The sequence below is a fragment of the Melospiza melodia genome, chromosome 5 (assembly GCF_035770615.1).
Source record: "Melospiza melodia melodia isolate bMelMel2 chromosome 5, bMelMel2.pri, whole genome shotgun sequence".
NCBI classification, from domain to species: domain Eukaryota; kingdom Metazoa; phylum Chordata; class Aves; order Passeriformes; family Passerellidae; genus Melospiza; species Melospiza melodia.
Window position 1 is genome coordinate 69,515,295 of NC_086198.1, and position 25,161 is coordinate 69,540,455.

Here is a 25,161-nt window from a genome sequence, read left to right on the forward strand (position 1 = left end):
GAATCATTCTAGTTACCAAGATTATACTGACAGCCAGGCAAAGTGCTGAAGGGCTATGTCCCATTTAGGAAGCACAGTGTTAAAACTGGGATCTCGCTGGGGTCACTCTGGGAGATAGAAACAATTTGTGTTTTTGAAATGTGAAGTTCTCTGTGGATGAGCTATATCAAATGTGCAAGCTCATTGCTGCCAGCTGCTCAGTTCGATGTGTGCACTCGCCAGGTTTGTGTGTCTGAGGGGTCAGCCCCTCTCTCTCCTTCCCTTCTCCAGGATGCTGCAGGGCAGGAGGAGGCAGGGGGCATGGCAAATGCCAAAGGGCCTGGAGAGGGCTAGCATTCATCTATCTTGGCTTAGATGTGCTCAGGGCAAACAGTAGGTATTTGTTTCCATAAAGCTCAGGCACCGCAATAATTTTCAACAATGAATGCAGCTCCCCCTTCCAAACCACTCACTTAATAGCAATGACTGTGCATGAAAACAGAGCCCAAGTGGTATTGCAGCAAGCTGTAGCTGCACATCATCTGACTAAATTTTAGAAAAGTTACTTGTCAAAATCAATATAGGGGCATGTTTTCTACAGCTGCATTTTGGAAACTTTTGTAGAAATGCAGAAAGCATTAAAGTGAGCTGCCAGTGACTTTACTGTTTTCTATGGATTTTGTAACAATTTAATGTAAATAGCTTTCGCCTTACCCCTATAATTTAATTTTCTTTGTTGACTGCCCAAAGTGCTTTTGAGGCAAACACTTCTTGCAGGTCACCCAACCCTTATCAATTCTTTTTCTCTTTGTAGTCAAACCAAACAAAACCAGCATCACCACAAATAAAGTTACCAAAACTGGCTTTTTTTAGCAGCAGGTACCTTTGGTTTTCACTAGCTATCTGCCACTAGCACACTAGCCCTTACATGCAGCCTAGTTTCAGCAAGGTCAGTAGTTGAACTCACTGCCAGAGTTCCCCAAATCACCCAGCAATACCAGTGACCTGACCCACAGTGTGATGGAGGTGGGGGGGATGAATGAAGGCTGCCAATATTCTGGTTTAAGACCTCATAAGAATAGCAAGTGCAGTTTTTATTTGCATGGTGTTGACTCGCTGCCACTTGAATCACTTGAGTCTTATTTGATTTTTCATGGATTTTATTTGATCTCTAGGAAAACTTTGGCTTCTCCCACTCCCTGTATCTTTCTGAGCAACAGGGGTGTAATTTCAAAGGAAATTACACTCTTTCCCCAGTACAGTAAAACAGCTGGAATTGCATTGCATGCAAAATAAAATCACTTCTCCATTAACTTAAGTCATTTGTGGACAAGCTCCCATGCAATTTGCAGGGAAAGAGGAAAAGGTGGCACGTGGAGGTACACATATGTATAGGCATGCATAGTTATGTATCCAGCTGTGTATTTCTATCTACCTGATTATCTACCTGTTTATCTTTATACCTCTCTTTACTGATTTATCTAGCCCATGGGATTTATATTGTGCGTATGGATAACACATTAATGACCATTAATGGCCACCACTATTAATGTGTATTTATTTTTCCCAAAGGACTACCTCACAAACTTCTCTTTAGCAGGCACTAGTTAATAATTTTGATAAAAAGGCGGGAAGGGCAGCTGTGTCAGGCACTTGTCGGATCCCATTGCCGGGACGTGGCCGGTTGGGGTGGCTGTGTACATGCTGCATGGCTGGGGGACTCCGCGCTGTGAACTCAGCGCTGTCGCTGCCAGGCACTCCACACCCGGGGTGCAGTCGCTGCCAGCAGGATCGTGGCTGTGTCTCACTGACAGTACCTCATGTGGCGGGCCTTTGGGATCGCTTCTGTTGGGGGCATTTTAGGAAACCCCAAAAAAGCACGATGAAGCGCCAGACGACGCTGAATCTCACTGCTGAGGCCCTCCTGCCGCCGATCAGGGGACAGGGAGAGCTCCTGCCGCCCGTCCGAAGGGGAGCATCCCGGCGGGATGCACAGGGGGCCCTGGCGCCGGGAAGGGGGGCGGTATCGTGCTGGGGAGGGCGGGGGCTCGGCCCCGGGCCCGCCCCGGCCACAAGAGGGGCGGCACCGTTCGCCGGGGTCCCGCATCCCCGCCGGGCGGTGCGGGGCGTGCGGAGCGCCTCGGCTTGGCTCGGCTCGGCTCGGCCCGGCCCGGCTCGGCTCGCCTCGGCTTGGCTCGGCACGGCTCGGCTCGGCACGGCACGGCTCGGCTCGGCACGGCACGGCACGGCACGGCACGGCACGGCACGGCACGGCACGGCACGGCTGCCGTCGGGCAGAGTGTTCTCTCGGCGCCCGCAGCCCCGCAGCGGGATGGAGGCCGGCGCGGCGCGGCTGCTGGCGGTGCTGCTGTGCCTGGCTCCAGGTAAGCCGCGGGGTACCCGCGGTACCCGCTCCGGTCTGCCGGGCAGCTCCTGAGGAGAGGGACGCGGGGATGCCCGGGTGCCGGCTTTCCTATGGGTTTCCTATGGGTCTGTCGGGGCTGGGCCAGGGCGAGTCCCCGGGTGGGACGGAGCACCCGTGGCTGCGGGCTTGCGGAGCCCTCCTGTCCTGTCCCCTCGGCCTCTCCTGTCCGCCCGGCCGGTGCTGGCCGTCGGAGAGCGCTGCCTGCCGCGGCACGCTGTCCTGCCCGCTTGGCTCCGGCATCAGCTGTCGTTTCCGAGAGCAAAATGTCCCTGGAGGCAAACGCGGGAAACCTGTCATGGGAAGAACCTGCTCGGAATGCGAGTGATCAGAGCCCGGGGAAGCGCTGGCGACGCGGGGAGTGTCCCGCTCCGGGCACGCTTCTCTGGCCCGGCTGTCACGGCCGGGGCTGCGGCTCGGCCCGGGGAGCCGGGACTCCCGAAGGTGATGGCAGCAGCCAGGGAGGAGTGAAAATCTTTCCCTGTGGTACTCCCTGTGGCATTCCCAAATGTTACACAAGCTGGGCCGGTGTCTCAGAGCAAGCACTGGCACCCAGAGGGCAATCACAGCCCTCACCAGCACCAGTGGCTCCGGGTGGGTGCGATGCAAGCCGCTGTGCCGATAGTCCGGGAGTAACACAGTTTTGCCTAACTTCTTAGGAGGAAAGAGAAACTTAGGAAATCATAGCATAAAATAAATTAATGGGATTTCAGATTTGTGACAAACTGTGAAAATAGTTCCTTTGCTTAATTCATTGATCAGCAGTCTCAAAGAAGTATATTCGATTTATTATAAGAAAAGCTGGTAATCCCCAAGGGAGTGAGATCATCAGATGAAGGTTCACTTCGTTTCAATGTCCCACATCCTCTTGTTAGACCTTGAAGTTGGCAATGCAAGAAAACAGGAACTCCACCCTGGCTGCTGAATTGTAGTGCTCTGCAGCTAGCTCCTGACCATCTGCCTTTGCTTCCTGTTATGACAGAATTTTTGAACTTTTTGGGATGTGTGAAAAATCATGATTTACCCTTCGCTGCTAAATAGATGATGTGAAAGTGTCCACTTAAATCCTGATGAATATTCCTGTATATAATACTTTTCTGATTGAGTAGCATTTACTTGTTTATTTGGTTTATTAGAGAGGTTTCATATGTGTTTTTGCAGGTTTATGTATGTCTCTGGATCAGCCAAGCCTTAGCATCCAAAAAGATGTCCTCACAATAATGGCAAACAACACACTAAATATTACTTGCAGGTAAGGACAAGTCTGTTCAGCATGATTTTGATGATTGGTAATTTATGTAGTGAGCTTTTGTACAGAATCCCACATGATGTGATCTCTCTCTCCTGTCAGGCCACCTGTTTTCTCTCCACTCCCTTTGGGCCTTGTGCCTCACTTTTCCCTAACGAGTTTTAGAAATTATGTGTGAGGGCTGCGGCCAGAGAGAGCTGGGGAGTGTAGGGTGGCTGGGGGAGGAAGCATTGGCTGTGTCCTTGTGGATCCTGCTGGTGAGCCATACTCTCAACGCTCTCTTTTGGGTGATTTGTCACTTAGATTCAGCAGAATGTAAACTTCAAGTAGCTTCAGTGTAGCTGTTGGCAGTAGGCTGTGTGTGTGAATTTGTCCTACACGGTTTGATGCTCTCTCTGTGTGATGGGGTGAAGCCCGTCCCTCTCCACAGCCACAGAGACTGGTGGGGCTGGGGCTCACATCACAAGTGTCTGCTGCTCTAACATCTGCTTTCCCAGAGGTCAGAGACCGCTGGAGTGGTCGTGGCCAAGCAAGCAGAGCAATGCTGAGCGGCGTGTCTCCGTGACAGAGTGCAGTGATGGCCCCTACTGCAAGGCGCTTACTCTGAGCAAAGTCATTGGCAATGACACAGGGGACTACAAGTGCCTTTACAGGGACAGCCAGGCAGCTACAACCATTTATGTTTATGTCCAAGGTAAGTGCTTACACTGCTCTCAGGTGTCTTTTCCCTAGTGTCAAGAGAAGAAAGGAATATAGTGTCTCAAAACAGTTTTGATGTAAAATTTATTAATCCTAGAATATTTGATCCTATGGAACATTTTTCTTGTTTTCATGTTGACTAATTAAATTCAGGTATGCTAGTTGCCATCAGCATAAAATCCTTTATACCTATGATTCTGAACTGACCTGCCATATGCAGTACCTGGTCTGCTGTTCTCCACCCAGAATTTAGCATAGCTAAATTCCACCCAGAATTTAGCATACATATCTCTGCTGAGTTCTGAGCCTGTCCTCATGCAGAGCTATTACTGACCTCAGCAGGAGTTTCATATGAGAGAGGATTACAGAGGTTTTATATTTGGTAAAAATTACAGATCTGATCTCGTGTATGATTTGTACTGATACCATTTAAAAAAACCCCAAAACCACCCAAACCCCAAAACATAAACTTTCACACATTTGCTGACTCTGGTGGTAAAATCCATGTAGGCTGTAAGAGCTCAGTTTTCAGCTGAGTGTCACAGACACTGCAAAGCCTCCAGTTATCCACTCAGCTTCAATAAGTGCATTCATGGAGGCATCTGCCTTTTTGCACTGATGGCTTCACCCTCGTTTCCATATGCATCCTGTTTCCTCTTTATTGTTAACTTATAGTTACCATTTTGAGAAATGAGATGTAATTAAGTACATGACTTAGCTTGTTTTATAATATCATGGAGCTATTTTTTTTTGGTGTTCTGCTCTGACTTTGAAAAGGATGCTGCCATCAGGGGAGTCAGTGTAACATGTCACAATTTTTAACTGATATTTTCTGGAATACTTATGCAAGGAAAGTCACGCTAGGGTAAATCAGTTTTTTGTCGACAAAAGGACTGCTGTAGCAGGAAACCATTCTCCAAAGTGCACTCTGCTGCTGATAACTGTTTTGAGAATAATGATATTCTAAATCTAGGGGGTGCAGTATCTATAAAAACATGTACCTCCCCTATTTAGTCTCATTATTTCAGTGCTTTATGACATGGATAATAGTACAACTGACTTGTGAAAAAATAGGGAAATAAGAAAACTGGAAAGGTTTCCAGTTTCCATAATCATGTGATGAATAATACCCACTTATCGATTGAATATTATTCTAGATTACAGATCACCATTTGTGACTTCAGTTAGTGATCAGCTTGGCATTGTATACATCACTAAGAACAAAACTGTGGTAGTGCCGTGCCTTGGAACCGTGTCAAATCTCAATGTATCTCTACATGCGGTAAGGAAAAAGCCTGCTATTTTTTCAAGAGTTAGTTGAAGTCACTCTGGCATAAATATGTTGTTTGAAGTAAAAATACATTTCTTAAAAACTCCTTTCCATCATTGTGAGTTTTATAGCCTGTGATTACAAGATGAGTGCTGTACCTGTACTCTCAAAGCATGTACTAATTCCCTGAGCTAGAATGTTGAAATGGGGGCCCTGCAGTTGTGTCAAATGCTGGTAAAAATTCAGAGTTGTTCGATTTTTGAATTCTGACTATGTGTTTTATCAATATTCCAAACAGAAATATCCAGAAAAGATATTTGTTCCTGATGGTAAATCCATTTTGTGGAATAATAAAAAAGGCTTCACTATACCCAGTCATTTGATCAACTATGCAGGCATGGTCTTCTGTGAAGCTAAAATAGATGATGAAAGCTACCAGTCTATGATATACATAGTTGCAGTTGTAGGTAAGCCAAAGGTTTTTATTTCTCTGTAACCAATGTTCTTTTGCTTTCTACAGCATACTGAACCAATTACATTTGGTTGGACGCTAGGTTATTCAATACTGACAATGCAGTTAATGCAAAATGGATGTTGAGATTTATATCACTTTTCTTTTAAATGCAATGTATTGTGTTCTTTCTGGTTGATCATTGGGATAAGTGCTTCTATTTTTAGTGTTTTACATTGATGCCAGGGATTTTAATACTTTTTTTTTCTGACAACGCAAACCTTTTCCCTAAAATCACTTATCCACAATCTCAGTCACAGTGGAAGGAAATGAGAGGCAAGCAACCATCAGCACCAGATGAAAAGAAATTGCTCTGAGTGGGTACCAAGGGAAGGGTGGATCTGAAGATCTTGCTGTGAGCTGGGTTGTCTTGTCTCCCTAAAGACCTGTGTCTTGCTCTCACAGGGTTTTATGATTTCCTGCTACATGTTGTCAGTTGTTCCTCATACCCCAGAAATAATGTGATAATTCTGTGGAGGCCTAAGCCTGAACTTAGCAGCAGAAACTCAGCATCTCTTTCTCTTTCAGCTGAGGACATAGTGGCCATTTCAAATATCCAAATGGCACCAAGGCAATCTCTCCTGGCTTGTCAGGAAGTCACAGCCTTCCCTCTTTACTCTGTGCAGAAGTCTTTTACTTCTCCACCCAATTCACAAATCCTCACTCTGATTTGGAGGAACTTCAGAATATCTGTAGAATTTCTGCATTCAGAACATTCTGTTTTGAAATATTTTACTGCACAAAGTAAACTTTGGATAATTTTGCTACTGCGCTACCATCATTCTCTATAAAGTTCCTGCTTACTGCTGGGAACGGGTGTACAATCTCCCTTGGTTTAGGTCTCACAAGGATAAGAAGGAGGTGTCTAAGGCAGAGGAGCTTTGTGAGTCACTGTCCCTTGCTTGCTCCCACCACTGGAGGGGCTCTGATCAGGGGCACACATCCTGCTGTGTCACTGTCTGACACGGGTCTCAGCTCAGGGCAGGCACGTCACTTCTCTCCAGGCTCCTTTGTACACCCATTGTTGTGCTGCACTGGGGCATCGAGGGCCTCTTTTGTAGCTGGGGTTTTGGTGGGAGTTGTGGTGAATTCACCTGGGAAATTTGCTTACCCCCCTGTTTCGTGTGTGCCTTTTTCTCTAGGGTACCGAATTTATGACCTGACAATGAACCCACACAACGAAGTAGAGCTGGCAGTGGGAGAAAAACTTGTTCTCAATTGCACTGTAAGGACAGAGCTGAATGTGGGAATAGATTTTAAATGGGACTACCCTTCCATCAAGGTAAAGTCGTACTAACTTACAGGTGCCTTCCTCACAAAGCAATTTGACTTATTTAGGTATAATGTCACTTCCCCCTTTAAAACATTGAGAAAGAAGATGATGATACGCAACAAAATTTCTGGTATATACAAATGTGCAAAGGGTGACAGAAGGAATAACAATGGCATTTCCAAACATCTCTGTCTTTTGTCTATTGCAGGAAAAGCGTGCCACTATTAGGGATGTAAAAACCACTGCAGGAGAAATAAAGAAGTTTGTGAGCACCCTCACCATTGACAGCGTGTCCTTAAGCGACAATGGTCGGTACACTTGTGCAGCCTCCAGTGGTCGCATGAACATGAAAAACAGCAGTTACTTCCTTATCCATGGTATGACATTTCCCACTGCAGTTCTGTTGGTTGTTTCAGATTTGGGATTAATTACTGGGATGCAGAAGGCCTCTTGATGATGAACCAAATGACAGAAATGAACCAAACTGCAGCTACAGTATTTCTCTTGCAACTAGTGTGGGGGATTTTATACCACAGCCTTAGTTAATAATAAGATTTTAAAGGATGCTGTATTTTACTGAAAGCTGTAGAATCCCACTGGAAAGTGGGCAGTAAAATAAAGTGATGTAAGCCTTTGACCCTCTTCTGCATTGACCTCCTCAAGGTCCTGTAAAACTCAGTTTGTGTAGGTGGCTTTGTACAAGGGCTGCCTGTTCTTACTCTTGGTGAACTTAGGCTGGATCTTGGTGGCTCTGTGACACGAGAGTCTGGGTCAGCATGAATGAAGCTAAGAAAATAAAACTTTCAGCTTTTGCATTATGAATAGATGAATCAAATGGAGTTTTGGTGGTACGGAAATGATGCAAGGGAAACAGCTTTGGCTAAGTGAATAGATAAGTATGAGGCCACATCCTACAGCCTTTTCTCAACCCGCTCTTGGGCACAGCCCCAGCTCTGCTAACTTGCTTATAGAAAAAATTACCAGCATGAGAATGGCTCATTTTTAATCACCAAGCTAGACAAAGATATTTATATTTTGAAGGAGAGTAATTTTCCTGAGGTCTGATTTCAGGGGCCAGAATATTCATGGCACTTTTAAAACAAAACAAAAGACTTTCAAACTTATTGTGGGCATAGTGATTCAAGATATACTGAATTTTCTCCTGGTCTCTTTCTGTTCTGCTCTTTAACAGCCAAAATGAGATCATGTGCTAAACTGAGTATACCAGATACTAAGTCTAAACCATCCTAAATCTTAGTCAAAAGACTAATTTAGTCAAAAGGCTAATCACTGTCTTCTGTCTGAATGCAAGTTTATAACTTATATCAAGTAATGTAAATAATTTGAAGGTACTGTGTGACTGCAGGGGTTGAAATACATACTTGAGCATTTAACTTTATCACACTGCAGTTTTGAATAGTCTAATTTTCTGGAATAAGTATATTGAGAGAGTTTTATGATATGTGTATATATATATATGTATATACAGGTCTGACAGTTGGCACACTATCCTGAGAGCTGAGTCTTGTCTCTTCTTTCCAGAGCTCCTCAGTGAGGGAACTGGTCCGTTCCTCTGTGTGAAGGAACGGACTAGGCTTTCATGGTGGCATGTCTCCAGAGCCCAGTTTGGAGCCATCTGACCAGTGACCCATAGTCCTGTCACTAACTCCTATTTGTCATCTTGTTAGGTGCTGACCCACATGGAAAGCACTTTTGCTTTCGTCCATGAGAAAAGACCGTTTAGTTTGCTTCCTTTTTTCCCCCTCAGAAAGTCCTTTTATTCACCTGGAGAAAATGGAGAATGTTGTTGAGACAAGGCTAGGCGACACAGTCAAAATTCCTGTCAAGTTTAAAGGATATCCTCCACCAGAGGCTAAATGGTAAGAATTGGGATATCGTGTGTTTGAAAAAATGAGCAATTCTTAGTTAAAGCAAATCATTAAATATTCAAAGTGCTCTGTATTTTCTTCAGGTATAAAAATGGAAAAGCCATCAATGCAAATCACACAGTAAAACTTGGCTACGCATTAGTGATCACTGAGGCAACTGAAAAGGACGCAGGGAATTACACGGTTGTCCTTACAAACCCCATTAACAAGATGCAGAAAAGACATACATTTACCCTGCTGGTAAATGGTAAGTGGGGTAACAGAGGTGCCTTTCTTTTATGCGTGGATTTGGTATATTACCATCCTTAGGCTTAATTCATCCCCTACCTATGAAGATTTAAGTACTGAAGAAAAGCAGTCCTTGAGCCTCAGCCCTGGGAGGGCAGAGGTGACCGGTCTCTCCTGGCTCTAGGATGTGTCAGTCAAGAGGCTGCAGGCTCTGGGTGCTGATGTTGTGATGATACTTTGTGCGGGGTGGGGTTTTTTGTTTTGTTTTGGGTTTTTTCTGTATATTATTCTTTGCCTCTCTGTCCTGCTCTTTTCCTGCCCTTCTTGCTGGCTATGCTGCTGGAGTCCTCCTCCACCCCGCTCCATCCTGGCCCTGTCCCGCCTCACCCATCCTTCCTGCCCCACACAGGCTATCCCTCCTCTTCTGCCCTGTCCTCTACAACCTTCCTCCTCCTCCCCTGCCTCCTCCTTTCTGCTCCCCAGGAAACAGCCTATGCTTTGAAGACAGCAGGTCTTGGAAAGGGCAGCAGGGCTACGTGCAGTGGGATCAGGCCTGGGGAATAGTGTGCATTTAATGGCTTGGGGTGGTGGTGAGAGTCCAGGAACTGCATTTTAAACCATGGACTATTGAAGGGGGATTTTGTAGGAGATCCTAAGTATGCTGATCCTCAAAGCATGGGGCAGGCTCACTGCTTCCCCACATGTCCTTGGAGATGCTCTGTTGCACTGGTATTGGGGCATGGTGTGAATTGGTCACCGTGGGTCTAAAGCATGCACCCTGGAGCCTTCAGCAGGAGGTGTGACCTGCTGCTCTCTCCTGCAGTGCCCCCCCAGATCGGTGAGAATGCTCTGATGGCGCCCGTGGACTCGTACAAGTACGGCTCGACACAAGCGCTGACCTGCACCGTGTACGCCGTGCCGCCGCCCAGCACCGTGCTCTGGCACTGGCAGCTGGAGGAGGAGTGCACCTTCAGCCCCCAGTGAGTGCCAAGCCCCTGCTGCTTCTGCGGCTTATGCAGGTCGTGAGGGATATTTGGGTTGGGTTGGGGTTTGTCCAGTGCCTCCCTCGTCCAGGCTCATTACAGAGTGCAAACTCAATGGCCAATGAAGAAAGAGGTTGTTGTACTTAATTTGCAGATTGCTGCAGGCAGGCTCTGCCAAGGTCATTGCTGTTGGCAGAGGCGAGGGCCACCCGCAGAGAGGATCCAGCAGTGCTGGCATGTTGCTCTTGTGCTCTCTGGAAGGGCATCTCGACTTGCATGGGGTCTCAAATGCAGCTGTTTGCATGCCCTTCCCTCAGATCCCCCTGTGGGCTGCAGGCCCAAAACTCCATCCCAAACAGAGGAAATTTGCTGTTTATGCTAATGATGCGTCCTTGTGGTGTTTTTTTCCCTTGTGCTCAAGTGCTGAGTGTGATGGGGCTCTTTATCTGTGTGAAAGTGTATCTCAGAGGAAGTGCACTGATTGATGTTGGGGAATGATAGAGAGAGTGCCTGACTGAGATTCACGCAGCTTCCCTTATCTGGACCTGCCATAAGCCCAGATTTCCTTTAACAAAAAAAAAAGTCCAGAGTAAAAAAAAAAAAAAGGCATTCTTCTTTCCTGTTGTTGTTTTTAAAATGATTCCACGAGTTTCTTCCTTTGGTGCCTGGTTGCTTCCTACACAATGGCTACTGTCCTTAAGAAATTCTTGTAGGGAGTTCAGCGATTTTTATGTCTCTCTGTCTTCCTTTGAACTAAATCAACTTGAATCATCCACTTATGAATGGAGGTTTGTTCCCAGAATAGCTGCTTTGCTCCAGCCACCCAACTGAGCTGACACAGGCAGATTAATTAGGAAATTCACCTTTAGGCTTGGGGATACTTTACTTTAAAGAGCATGAAGGTCTCAGGAGATTATAGGGTGAAATTTAATAGAAATATTTCCAGAAGCATTCCCTCATAGATGCAAGCTGTGGCCAGTGATGCATCTGACTTATAAGTTCATATTATAAGTAGAACCCAAAATACCCCTCTGGAAGGGCATATATTCCTCTTATCTAATGCATGTGTCTCTACTTACATTTCAGGAAAGTTCGCTCCGGAGCCAATCCGTATGCGTGCAAGAAATGGAAAGTGATCTCCGAGAGAAAGGGTGGGAATCAGGTTGAAATTAAGCACCGGGTCGTTACTATTGCTGGGAAAACAAAGGTGAGCACATTTTCTTTTCTCTTGGCTGGGGTTGATTAACCCTGTTCAGCAGTCCACATGCCTGGAAATACATCACTAGAGATGAGACTCTCTTCACCTCAGGGAAAACTTGGGGATCTACTCTCAGCTAGATGGGCAAGCTCCTTCTGAAGCCAAGGGGTAGAGATACACACTTTCAGTTCATTTGAACACTGACCAAAGTGAATCTCCACTGAGGAATATAACTGCCTTAAATTTCAATAACTGCCTTTTAGTGGTGTAAAGTTAGATGAGTTAATCTTGCAAATTAACTGTAATAGAAGTTGGAGAGACTGAAAAGCAGAAAAAATTGTGGGTGCACCCTTTTTTAACACATATGTCTCAGTCCATCTTCTGCTTCTTCCCATTTTCTTTTACCTGATTTTTACACGCTTAGAGACAAAAATGTAAACTTCAGAAGAGGACGGTTCTTCTGCCATGCCATGGGTTTGTGCTTTGGAGGGATTTGTGGTTGTGCAGATATCTGCAGAGCCCTTTGCTGAGCTGTTGAGGTGGCTGGGCATTACTTTAGCACTGATGTGGTATGAAATTGCTTGATTGTTCTCTTGTAGACTGTGAGCACCCTCGTGATTCAAGCAGCAAATGTATCTGCTTTGTATAGATGTATGGCCATGAACAAGGCTGGGTCAAGTGAGAGAGTGATCTCCTTCCATGTGACCAGTAAGTGCCCCCTGCCAAGGACAGCCACGTTAAATTAATGTTATTTTGTCTGTTTGCTGATGAAAGGCACTTCAGTGATGTTACCTGATTCCTGACCTTTATTAAATCCTTTCATTCTTTCAGATTTTAGGTTTACTTATGGCTTTCTTTAGGCAGCCTTTACATTTGCCACTATTTTCAGTCAGGTGATTAGTTCTACCAGCATCAGTGGAGTGGCAGGCTGCTGAAAGTGATGCAAGATGTTGTCTCAAGAGTGACTGCTGTTGAGCTTTAGTAGTCACTTAAAAGAGCAATGGAGAAATTATGGTAGTGCCACAAAATGAGTAAAGATTTGCTGTAAGAGCTAAGGCTAAAATTTTCCAAACCAGTGACAAAGAGCTTCTGTCTCCTCAACAATCAGTCCCCATGTTCATGTGCCAAAATTTTGTTTTAATCCAAATCTAAAAATGACCGATAAGATAGTGCTGAAAATCATCTTAGGTTTCTGTAAGTTTCTACAAGAAGAGTGACTGAATCCTTCATTTGATCCATTTGAAATGTGTCACTTAAATAAGATTCTACTCCTAGTTCACTGACTGATTGATTTGATTGATCTGTTTCAGTGTTTCTTTTCCTTATTTTCAACCAGATAGATAACTAAATCTGTATTTTCAAAATTACTTTCTCAAGTTAATGTTAGCCACAAAATGCACTTACGTTTTTAACTTTCAGGGGGTCTTGAAATTAATGTCCAGCCTCAGAATCAGCTGACAGAGAAGGATAACATGTCCCTGCAATGCACAGCAGACAAGTTCACCTTTGAGAAGCTGTCATGGTACAAGCTGAGCGCTCACGTTTCGCAGACTCCCTTCGGAGGGCTGCCCATGCCTGTTTGCAAGAACCTCAATGCTCTCCAGAAGCTGAATGAGACAGTCTCAAGTACCAATGGTGAAAACGTCACCTTAGAGCTCATCCTTCGCAACATCTCCCTCCAAGATGCAGGGGACTATGTTTGCATTGCTCAGGACAAGAAGGCTAAAACACAGCACTGCCTGGTGAAGCACCTCATTGTTCAAGGTACAGATCTCTAACTCTGAAGCAAAATGAGTGGTTCTGTATGAAAACAATTGCAGTAGTGGCAGTTTTTGGTATGGTCAGGCTTTGGATGTGTTTGATTAATGGTGTACTCAGTTTGTTAAATAGATTTACAGTTGTTGTAACACATTCTTCTGGGGTTTGTCCAGGCAGCAGGCACTGTTTCATTAATACCAGTGAGGAAACACTGACTGAGCCACTGTACTGTGCAAGGAGATGTGTTTGGTTTCTGCTGAAGTAATGTGTTTAGCTCAGTAACTTCTCCACTTTTCAGAACACATGTTTCTCTGTAGCTGTATACACGTGTGTACTCCTAGCATTAATGCCATTTCTTTGTGCGAGTGGCTCTTGAGTTTGCAGTAGTGCCTGTAATTAAAAACTGCCATGAGGGATACTGGTATTCAGGCAACAGCAATGCAAGCTGATAATCAGTCAGCTTTCCACACAAATAGTGATGACTTTGCTTTGGGACCTAGACATCTAGGTTGATTAGGCAGATTCAGGGAAATACTTATGCATGTTCATGATCTGTCCTGAATGGACATTTAATGGACCAGGAGTGTCAAACCTCTCATAAGGACTCTGGACACAGAAATGCAAGGGAAGCAATTTCTCAACTACTCCCTCTTCCCTCAGCAGCCTGAGCAGTTAAAAATTAATTCAGCTAAAGCAGGTTATATCAATACTGTTGAAATTTTCTTGGCTATTATAATTTTTTCATGTCATGTGGAAGTTAAACTATGATCTTAGCATGAATACTGTGGCTCTTGGTCTAATCAAAGGATTTGAGACTTTGGTACTGGGACATGAACTGCTACTACTGAAAAAAATGGATCTTTTTCTTAATAAACAGTAATTTTACTGAATTTTCAAACCAACAGAGCCCATGGCACCCACACTTGTTGGAAATCTGGAAAATCAAACAACAAATGTTGGTGAAACAATAGAAGTGTCATGTGCAGTGAATGGCATTCCTCCTCCAAGCATCATGTGGTTTAAAAATAACGAGACACTTGTGGAAGATTCAGGTGAGGATTGCTCATTTGCTATTATCATCAAAAGGCTTTCTTTTGTGGGACTGACTGCTGATTTTCATCATGAAAAGTTTTGTTTTGAATTCTTAACAAAAGTGACATAAAAATAGCAAAACTAAGAATAATTTTTTTTCCCAGGTATTGTTTTGAAAGATGGAAACAAAACACTAACCATCCGTCGAGTGAGGAAAGAAGATGGAGGGCTGTACACCTGCCTTGCCTGCAATGTCCTCGGATGCAGCAAAGCTGTGGCTTATTTTTCAGTGGAAGGTTGGTGTTAACTTCTTTCCAGATTGTGCACAAAATCTTTAGAATAACTAGAAGTAAAAATCTACAGGCTATCCTGATGGGAGATCTGAAAACATACTATGAAATTTGTGAAAAGTGCTGACCATTCCTATCAAGCTGAAACTGGGTGCTATCATAGCTGTTGAGGTTGATGCTTTTTTCTCCACCATGCTGCTTAGGGCTTTTCAACAAAAACTGAATCTATCTTACTTGTGGTTGCAGTGAAAACTCTGCCAATCTATATTAAGTGCAACCCATAAAACAGAGCTAAGTAAACATGCAGCTATCCTGGGGCATCTCTGTTGTCTAGGTAACATAATTGTCATACCATGTTTTTTAGCATAGTATGTTGTACCTTTTGAAATTATGTAATTGCTTTCACAGCATCTAAGGAAAACATAGTGAAGACTTTTTGCAGTCTGTTGTGATTGCTGTCCCATTTTAGTGAAACAGGTAGTGATTTTAGGAGACTCCAGCCTTGGTCCATCTGAAAGCAACATTTGTGAGACCCATCTCTCACTTGTTCTAGTCCTATTGTGGCACACCAAAATACAAGTTGCAATGACAAACAATAAATGGTAGCAAGAAGTTAGTCTGCAGTGTGGATAGCTGATGGACTTTCCATGATCGACTTTCCACTCAGAGTTGCAACAAGAAGCCTCAAACTAAAAGCTCCTTGCTCTTGATATTAGTTCATCCTTTCATTCATTAGTACATTTGCATACTTCAGTCACTGAGCCATTTGTACGCCTCTGTCTTTACAAGTCAGGGTGGTTGATCCATACCATTAAGTTAATTAAAGCAATATCATGTTGTTCTTATAGGTCCCTTTAGGATATTTAGATGTTGGGCAAAATGTTTAAATGGGGTGGAAATTATCTGCAGATGATGTCGATGTAGATTTCAGCTGATGTGGTAAATATGGCTGGGGCACATCTGTAGAAGTTTGAAATTTGTGTTGGACATACTGTTTAACTCCAAAAAATTTATAGTGCTGCTCATGGGGGTCGTGCAATGGAGTGTAGGAAAATCTCAGTGGTGCAAAAGATGAAATACAGGAGCATGATGTGGCAAAGAGGGGGTGAAGAGGAGACCTGTGTCAGTGCACTAAAAGGTGTTCAAATGGTATCTGCTGGCCACTATTTTACGGGAAAAGGAACATTGTAAATAAGACCTTATTATCGTGTGTTCTTGTAGAACCACATTTTTCATGCCCCAGCTGAATGATGTCAAGAGACAAGAGAGAGATTGTTCTCTAGGTCATTCTCGCAGCTCTTTATTTTCTATATGATGAGGGTGTTTTTTTGGTTTCTAAAGAAAGAGTAATAAAAAGAATACTTTTTGGTATTCTAAAACCATTTTTTTCTAAAAACATTTTTGTAATTCTAAAAACATTTTTTTCCAAAATGTGGATTTTACCTTTTTACATTTGCCAAAGGTCCAGACAGTGTCTTTGGAGCAAAGTTGATGCTGAGAAATGTGATGGTGTGTAAAACAGCATGGAACTGTAATATTCCAACATAAACCCCCAAGCTTTTTGTTTTGTTTTGCTTTCGTTTCCTTGCCCCATGTTGCACTTTTAAAACGAACCTTCAGAACAAGGACCTCCATTCTTTACTTTAATGAATGAACAAAACAAATATGCTTCCAACTATCACTCAAATATTCATTTATTTCTTCCCAGGCGCTGAAGAGAAAACAAATCTGGAGCTCATTATCCTCATTGGCACTGCAGTGATTGCCATGTTCTTCTGGTTGCTTCTTGTAATCATCCTCCGGACCGTTAAGCGGGTAATGAAAAAATTCTCATACCATCCTATCAGCACTGGTCTTGCATGACAAATGAGAGCTGACTTGAGGCCTTTTGTGTTGCTTCTTTCCATTGTTCTTAAATCAACAGACACATTTTTTCTCTCCATGCCATAACATTCTTGACTGGAACCGGGGGCGCAGAAATTTGTTTTTAATTGAACAGGCCCTTGCAAGAGAAAAATGTTTCATCTGGTTCTGTTTATTAAAAAAAAAAAAAAAAGAAAAAGAGAGAGACAGAAAAAAAAAGTGCAAGTAATTAACAATGATGACACTCATGATGACATGGTGTAGCGAAATGGTAGCCTGGCATTTCTGGGAACTAATGAAATACCCTAAAGTGAGAAAATGGCATTTTGCCTGCACATTGCCAGCAAAAAACTGTGCAACTGCAACTAATACCATTTTCCAGGCCAATGGAGGGGACATGAAGACTGGCTACTTGTCAATCATCATGGATCCTGATGAAGTCCCTATAGACGAGCACTGTGAGCGGCTCCCATATGATGCCAGCAAGTGGGAGTTTCCCAGAGACCGGCTCAAGCTAGGTGAGTTTTCATGGCATGAGCCATTTCGTGATCCTGCAGCCAGCACCATGCTGGGGGGTGTTTTGGGTCCTGGCTCCCCACAGGACTGCTCTGCTGCATGATCCCTGGGTGGGCTCTGTGTTCCCATTGGATATGGTGCATCCTATCTACATTTTAAGTCCTCCTGTTAATTTTTGCTTCATTAACACATTTTGGAGTAGCTTTTTTATTCTACAACTTTTTCCTGCTGTGTCAAGCAGATATGTTTGTGTTCTCACTTCAAGGTAAACCTCTTGGACGTGGAGCTTTTGGCCAGGTCATAGAAGCAGATGCATTTGGGATTGACAAAACTGCTACCTGCAAAACAGTGGCAGTGAAAATGCTTAAAGGTAAAAATAATGACTAGAACTTCAACTTGAATATACAATATAGGGATATTTGTCAACACTCTAACCATTGTACCCATTGTTATAAAAGTTAAGCTTAATGGCTGTTATCAGGAAAAGTATATGCCTTTTCCTCACTGATAACTGGAGCAATGCAGCTGTGCTTTCCTAGCCACTGCTTTATAATTCTACTGAAGTTCAGAATGTAAAGTTGCTCCTGCAATCAATTTGCATGTGTCCCTTATGCATCCTTGTTGGAGCTTTCTGCAAGTCTCAAGACAATGGCTTAGGCACGCTCCAAACTGAGTTGAAGTTTGGAATAGCTTTCTCCTCACTTTAAATCATATTATACTGCCTCACACTTGCCACAAAATGAAATGAAAAATGAAATGTGTGGCTCCCAGACACATTGTTCTGAAAGAAGACGTAATAGGGCAGCAGAATGGGGCTGCCAGCAGCTGGGGGCTGTATTCCACCCCATGCTGTACTGGCATAGCTGACACAGCCTACCAGCCAGCAAGGCTCCTCACTTGATGGGCTGGTTAAATACCAGAAGAGAATGGGGAGGAGGGCACAACCTTTCTGTCTGGGATGCTCCTGACCTGTGTTGCTTTTCCTCTGCAGAAGGGGCAACCCACAGTGAGCACAGAGCACTCATGTCAGAGCTGAAGATACTCATTCATATTGGCCATCATCTCAATGTTGTCAATTTACTTGGAGCCTGCACAAAGCCAGGAGGTGAGTGACTTCTTAGTGGGTGAGAAGGTGCTAATGAAAACCCTATTTCTACCATTTCTGCTGTACAGACAATTGAAATTCAAAATTAAAGACTGGAAAGAGTAGTTCTTTCTAACACACGCCACACATACACACACACCACACACACACACACACACACCACACACACACACACATACAAAAGTGTGATAGAGCAGGTCCAGAGGTGGAATAAAGGTGGAATAAGGGCCATGCATCTCCATCCCTTATTTATTCTATCACTTTGCTTTTCTGTACTTGAGATCCATGTTTATGGTGGGCAGCCCATGTGTAACAGACTTCCAAACTAAGTCTAATATCAGATTTAACAAGTTACTCTTACTCTTGTCACCAGCTACAGGGGACTGCAAATTGGGACTTCCCCTCTCTGTCTTTGGATGGGCTGTTGGTGCCTATGTGTGTGTGTGTGTAGGAGGGGAAAATGCAATTTGGAGTCCAGCTCTGGGTGGATGAATCTATTTCACTTTATAATCAGAGACAGATGTTTTGTTTAGCAAATCCAGTACTACAAACTCTACAAACTAATTTGGAAGGAATTCAATGTAAAGTAACTCAGTAATAATTTTTCAGGGAATCTGACTTGTTGGCTTACTGTGGGATGAAAATTTAATTTGTAAAGTTCCATGACAGAAGTCAGTAGTTGAAGGAAACATAATCCATAAATATTTATTTCCTTGTTTATTCCATAATAAAATAGAGATGGCCAGTACGTAGAACCTAGGATGAAAATGTATCACCATAGAAAATGCCTTTATGAAATAAATTTGAACATGAAATACCATATTTAGATTGTACATTAAGGCATCTATGTCTGAAACCTAGTTTCCAGTTTTAAATGTTTAGTACTTTAATCACCTGTAGAAAAATGCAGGGATAATCACATGTGTATTCTATTGCAGAGGTTAATTGCACTGAAGCTCTTTCAAATATTTATGCTGCTTCCTTACAATGTTAATTAGTTTGGCTGTTATTGGCACTTCAAATATAAGCACACCACTATACTTTTTGACATATGAAATTAAGCCCACGATTTTCAAAATTATGTGCATATAACAGCAGAAAAATAAATAATTTTGATGCATTGATTAGATTTTTTTTTTTTTATTACTGATATTTTAAAAAACCCTTGGCTATTGGAATGCTCTTTGAACTGTATGCATTTCTAGGCAGAATTTATGCTCCGAGATAAGGTGGGATATAAATGGTCTAATTAATTGCTTTATGCGTTGTACAGGACCACTCATGGTGATTGTGGAATACTGCAAGTTTGGAAATCTGTCCGCTTACCTACGGAGCAAGAGGAGTGAATTTATCCCATACAAGGTGAGGAGTCAAGGTTGACAGTGAAATGTTTGGTTTGGTGGTTTTTTTTCCACACACAATGTTTCTTTTTCTAGTGCAGACTGCAGCGGCAGTCCTTGGGGACACTGAGTGTCTTAGCACTTCCCATGGGAATGAGAGATGGCAAAGACATCAGAGGTCATTTAGTCTTTCCCCTGGCCCCTACAATGTAGTTGTTTTGTTATTGTTAGCTTAAAATGTGCAAAGGAACTGGGCTTCCACTATTTCCTTTGGCAGACTGTTCTACACTTGGCTGTATCTTTCAGGAAGTTTTTTCTGATTATCAGCCTGAATTTTTTCCTTTCTTAGTTAAGCTCCAGACCACCTTAAATAACTGCACTCCTTGCTTAGTGTATATATCCATCAGATATCCATAGGTATCTGCTGTGACATGATTATCTGTTCTACTGTCCCCTTGGCTCATTGCTGAACGAGACTGCACATTTCTTCTGCTCTTAATAGTTTTGGATAATTGATGCAGCTCATGAGTTTACATTCAGCTTTTCACCTCCTGAGTCCTTTGCAAAAAGGAGCCCCATTACAGCACCGTGATTTGAAAGAAGTAGGAAGATGGGGACTGGCATTTTCAAACTCGTTTCTCGGCGCCTCTGAGAGAACTCTTATTTATGGAGGGCATCCATCTGGAGGATCCATGCTGTCTGAGAGTCAGATTGCTGTGTGAAGAACTTGGCTGTGTGTACCCAGCACTCAGGGTCACCCTGGGGACCTACCCTTTTCCACCCCTAGCCAAGAGGGAGGCCCCTGGGCTGTGCTCTGCCATGTTAGTAGGCTTGAGCCTTCCTGCAGCTGCTGTGTTTAGATCAGAGCTTCTTCCTGCTGCTTGTTGGCTCTCCAGGGGGTTATTTTTCTTTATCCTTGGAGACATTGTTTACTATTTTGTATTGGCAAAGGCAACTTGCTGCATCTTCTTGTGAGGTAAAAAGATAAACAAGTATCTTGAGAGGCCTTGAAGTAAGAGGCAGGGTTTGATGAGAGTGCTGACCCTTGCTTACACAAGCAGTGGGAATGGGATTTGGCAGTGTTAAAAAACAGCCCTGCCAGGGAAAACGCCACCAAACCAAAGCAGGAGAAAATGGAAATGTTTTGGAGGATACCTGTGGGGCTGGAGTCCTCCCTAGAGGCATGCAGTGGCTTAGGGGAAGAAGGCAATAAGTCAGATTTTGATGGCTATTAGGGTTTTGGCCGAGGTAGAGGTTTAGCAGAAGGCCCTTTGCAGCAGCAGGAGGTAAAGCCATAGCAGTACAGAGAGGCTGGAGTGTACCAGAGGGTTTGGCAGCATCCATCCACATGTGTTTCACAAGTGAGGGGCACCAGGGGCTGAGGACACCAGCTCCTCAGTGAGCATTTAGTCACCTGCATGTGGAGGTGCTGCTGGGGTTTGGCTGGGAGGTTGTGAAAGCGGGAGAAAACTGTGCTGTGGAGGGGCAGAGGGTGCTCCAGCTGGTGAACCTGCATGGCCATGGGTTGGATTTTGCTGGTTCCATCAGTGCACCAGCCTGGTGCCCCAACCAGAGCTGCCTTGGAGCAGGGCAGCTGATGATGCCTTCAGTGGTTGCTCTCCCTGCCTTCCCCAGTGACCTTGGCACAGACCATAGGGAGCATCACTGCCTCTCCAGCAGAACCTTCTGGCATGCTTTCAGCTTCTGATTTTTCTCATCCTCCTCTCATATTTCTAGACCAAATGTGCCAGATTTAGGCAGGGGAAGGAGAACTACATTGGTGATGTCTCTTCTGACCTGAAGCAGCGCTTGGACAGCATCACGAGCAGCCAGAGCTCAGCAAGCTCCGGCTTTGTGGAGGAGCGGTCCCTGAGTGACGTGGAAGAGGAGGATGGTAGGACACATCTTCTTCTGGTGCTGGAGCATGTGCCATTGGTGGGGCTGATGAGGGACACTGGGGACTGTGTGATTTCCAAAGCTCCCTCAAAACTGTGTGTGGGATATTCTCTGGATGTCCAAAGTTCCTGAGTATTATCTATACTAGATTATCTAGATCAGCATCCCAAACCCCTCAGCCCAACACCAGATAATGTCCTGTAGGAAAAGGGTCTGTTTTTAGTGTGAAGTTTTTGGAGAAATGTCTATTAAATACCCCAATATTTTGAGGGTAAATTGCAGAGTACAAACTCCGAAGGCAGTGCAGAGAGGGATGCACCAGCATGCCTACTGAACTTCCATAATGTCTACCCAAAAGTTAAATACTGTGAAACGCTAATTGATTCACTGCTTATTAGCAGAGAGCTTGCTTTGCCTTCCCTCTGCCCAGGTGGTCTGTCAGGAACAGGAAGCCTGAATTATCCACTCATTCAAAGCCTCTCCAGGATGTACATATCCTCTGCAGTGGTTTCACTGATGCATTTGCCATGTTCTCCTTTGGCAGATGCAGCATGAAATGCTCAGTGCTGCCATTTCAGAGGCTGCTAATTTCACCTAGGGGTGAGATCAGACTAGTTATGAGGAAAGCTCTACTTCCTGTTCCTCTACTGCCACTAAAAATCATTTAGTGCAAAGAATACATCAGTTGTGTGAACAGGGAGAATGATCTTGCAGTTTCAATTCAATCTAATAGATAATGTCAGGCATGCACTTCATGCATTTCCACACCATCTTGGTCCCTTTCCAGTACGCCCTGGGGTAAACATTGACCCTCTGAGCTGGAGCATTACAAGAAGTATGTAGACCTAAAGGAGCCCTTATAGTGAGGGTTTTAGCCACCAGTGTTGTAGCTCTTGGTAGATGTCTGCTTCAAATCAAAAGCTGAACAAAGTCTCAGAGTTGTTTATCTCAGCAGGAACTAAATGCCTAGGTATCTTTGGATATTTGAGTACATTATTCCTCCAGGTCACCAGATGATGAGGTTAGGGTTCTTCTACATTAAATTAGCAGGGCTTCTTGCCAAATCAAAGTCCTTCTCCCTATGGCATATTCTTTTCTCATAAAGACTAGGTGGGGCCTCCCTCTCCTTGGCTTCTAAATTCATCTGCTGAAACCAGAGAAAACTTTACTGTCATAGGAATTTGTGAGCTGAATTTCAGTTGTTTTTCTTTTGGGATTGTTTTGCAAATCTTTCCTCTGGAAATAAACAAGGAGACCTAGGGTATAACCCGTTGTCTCAAAGTTTATTTTGCACAAGACTAGTTTGATGTAAAATGGGTTGCTAGTGATAATTATATAGCTAAAAAAAAAGTGCTTGATTTGCTCTTCCAGTCCAGTGTGGCATAAGGTTCGGATGGACTTTTACCTAACAAGCAGTTATTGGTGAAATCAGTGACAAAGGGCATGTTTGACTGTCATCTGATTCTTTGCAGCTGGTCCTGAAGACCTTTGCAAGAACCCTTTGACCATGGAGGACCTCATCTGTTATAGCTTCCAGGTGGCAAGAGGAATGGAGTTCTTGGCCTCACGCAAAGTAAGGGACTTCTCAGGAAGAGTGGCATGTTATTTATTTGACTGCAGGAAGTAAGCTGTACGTCTACAGAAGGAAACAGCATGTTCATCTTTGGACTGGCAGTCAGCCGCAACATTTTCTTTTTGCTCTGAGACATTCCCAAATCATTAATGCTACAGAGTGAAACAGCCCATGCATTTATTGACACAAATGTTAGTGATCTGTACAAGGTTTATGGGCCACCAGTTCATAGAGGAATGGTTAAGTAGTTGGAGGAGGGGAACTGACTTAAAAGGACAATAGAAGGAATTAGGGACAAATCCCTGGTAAGAGGAGCTAAAAAAGAGTAAAGGATTTTGCTCTGAGGAGGTTGGTTGTACCTTGTGCATTGGGATTGGAAGGGCAATGTGAGGAGAGACAATACTCAGTTGTGAAACTTGTATGGGTGACTCCTTGGAGAATCTCTTGCCAAGGACACCCTGGCAGTCAACAGCACCTGACCTGCATTTTCTCCTTCTAAAAGTATTTTTCTGTGATTTGTGGCTAAATATGTAGAGTACATGTTTCAAAGGATGACAATTCCAGCAAGAGTGAGGAATTGCCTGCAGCTGTATAGAAACAAAAATGGGAATAGAAAATAGAAGCAGGAGATACAACACTGCTCTAGAGTGCAGGCTCAGTCTTCAAGAGCAGACTTCAGAGTCTTTTTCTAAAAACATACTTTTGTCTGCCTCTCATATAAATACCAATTAATGTGCAAATGTAAAAATACCTGCTTCCAGAATCTGCAGTTTCAATCCATAGTAGAAGCAAATCTGAAGCCACTTTCAGAGCCTGATTATTATTTTTTTTTACTTCAGGCTATTGAGGTTTGAGTTTTGAATTGTTTGGGTTGTTAACTAAGCTGCTGTTCTGCATAGGTAGAGATGTGGACTTCTTTCTCTGTAGTAAAGATTAGTTTGTGTTGGAATCAAGTCAGCATTTTAGTGTGGTGTTTTTCAGAGAAATAGTGGAGTACACAGATTTGAGTGAACCTAAGTAAATCTAAAGGTAATCAGATCTGAACCTGTTTTGTGTTAGCTTCTTAAGATAATTAATTAGCTAACTTCAAAGGCCCTCTCTGCACAGTGGATAAACAGACGTATGTTTGGACTTGGGAACACAAGTCTCCCTGAGCCAAATCAGTTGTGACCATCAAAAAAGCACTTAAAATCAGCAACTGTTGATGCTGAGGTTTCTTTTTCTTAAAAGGTTTTAAGAATTATCTGGCCTTTGAGGGTAGGAGAGCACATATGTGAAAGAAATCAGCCCTGTGGACAGAGCTGTGACGACAGGCAGCACATGAAGTTGTTTACTTCTCTTTGCAGTGCATCCACAGGGACCTGGCTGCTCGTAATATCCTCTTGTCAGACAATAACGTGGTCAAAATCTGTGATTTTGGCTTGGCTCGAGACATCTACAAAGACCCGGATTACGTCAGGAAAGGAGATGTAAGTTTCAGATTATCTGTTTGATAGAGAATCAATATGAAATCAGGACTTCTTTTTTCTTTTTTTCCCTTAAAGAGATTTTTGGAAACTTGGTGTTTTGCCAAACTTTGATACCATTTTGTTTATGGAAATACTTTTAGGCTAGACTACCCCTAAAATGGATGGCACCGGAAACCATTTTTGATAGAGTATATACCATTCAGAGTGATGTATGGTCCTTTGGAGTTCTGCTGTGGGAAATATTTTCATTAGGTGAGTCACTTTAATTTTACTGAGCCATCTCTAAACAAAAGAGTCTGAAGAAAGCACTCAAAGTGTTCTTGGAACCTCTGTAGCATTTTCTTTTTACTTCTTGAAAAATTCCTGTATATTTTCTCCATCAAAATAAAATACTCAAATTTTCTTTAAAATGCAAATGTAGGAACATGGGCTTGAAATGCTTCTTCATGCAATTTCAGTATGTGATGATGTGCCTCATTTACTCAGTCAGTTGCTGTTTCCATCATAAATATAAATTGTTTACACATCCAAATACACCAAATTGTCTTATTAACACAAACCATAGCAAGTTATTTGCTTGAAAATGAATCCCAGAATTTAAGAGTCTAATGCATTAAA

At 43.4% G+C, this 25,161-nt stretch overlaps 1 protein-coding gene across 1 annotated transcript in view; it reads left to right on the forward strand.

The window, feature by feature from the left end:
* The first annotated feature begins 2,297 nt into the window (after nucleotides 1-2,297).
* KDR (kinase insert domain receptor) overlaps nucleotides 2,298-25,161 on the forward strand; it is a 30,197-nt gene continuing 7,333 nt past the window's right edge. Inside the window, exons 1-24 of the mRNA XM_063157260.1 lie at nucleotides 2,298-2,363; nucleotides 3,563-3,653; nucleotides 4,148-4,344; nucleotides 5,507-5,631; nucleotides 5,918-6,086; nucleotides 7,273-7,412; nucleotides 7,612-7,780; nucleotides 9,172-9,283; nucleotides 9,376-9,539; nucleotides 10,344-10,500; nucleotides 11,590-11,710; nucleotides 12,301-12,409; nucleotides 13,121-13,465; nucleotides 14,365-14,511; nucleotides 14,656-14,787; nucleotides 16,490-16,596; nucleotides 17,027-17,162; nucleotides 17,426-17,530; nucleotides 18,152-18,265; nucleotides 19,539-19,627; nucleotides 21,343-21,499; nucleotides 22,974-23,074; nucleotides 24,421-24,543; nucleotides 24,684-24,795. Coding sequence (XP_063013330.1) covers nucleotides 2,312-2,363; nucleotides 3,563-3,653; nucleotides 4,148-4,344; nucleotides 5,507-5,631; nucleotides 5,918-6,086; nucleotides 7,273-7,412; nucleotides 7,612-7,780; nucleotides 9,172-9,283; nucleotides 9,376-9,539; nucleotides 10,344-10,500; nucleotides 11,590-11,710; nucleotides 12,301-12,409; nucleotides 13,121-13,465; nucleotides 14,365-14,511; nucleotides 14,656-14,787; nucleotides 16,490-16,596; nucleotides 17,027-17,162; nucleotides 17,426-17,530; nucleotides 18,152-18,265; nucleotides 19,539-19,627; nucleotides 21,343-21,499; nucleotides 22,974-23,074; nucleotides 24,421-24,543; nucleotides 24,684-24,795 — 3,274 coding nt within the window. The 5' untranslated portion in view covers nucleotides 2,298-2,311. The remainder of the gene's footprint in view (nucleotides 2,364-3,562; nucleotides 3,654-4,147; nucleotides 4,345-5,506; nucleotides 5,632-5,917; nucleotides 6,087-7,272; nucleotides 7,413-7,611; nucleotides 7,781-9,171; nucleotides 9,284-9,375; nucleotides 9,540-10,343; nucleotides 10,501-11,589; nucleotides 11,711-12,300; nucleotides 12,410-13,120; nucleotides 13,466-14,364; nucleotides 14,512-14,655; nucleotides 14,788-16,489; nucleotides 16,597-17,026; nucleotides 17,163-17,425; nucleotides 17,531-18,151; nucleotides 18,266-19,538; nucleotides 19,628-21,342; nucleotides 21,500-22,973; nucleotides 23,075-24,420; nucleotides 24,544-24,683; nucleotides 24,796-25,161) is intronic.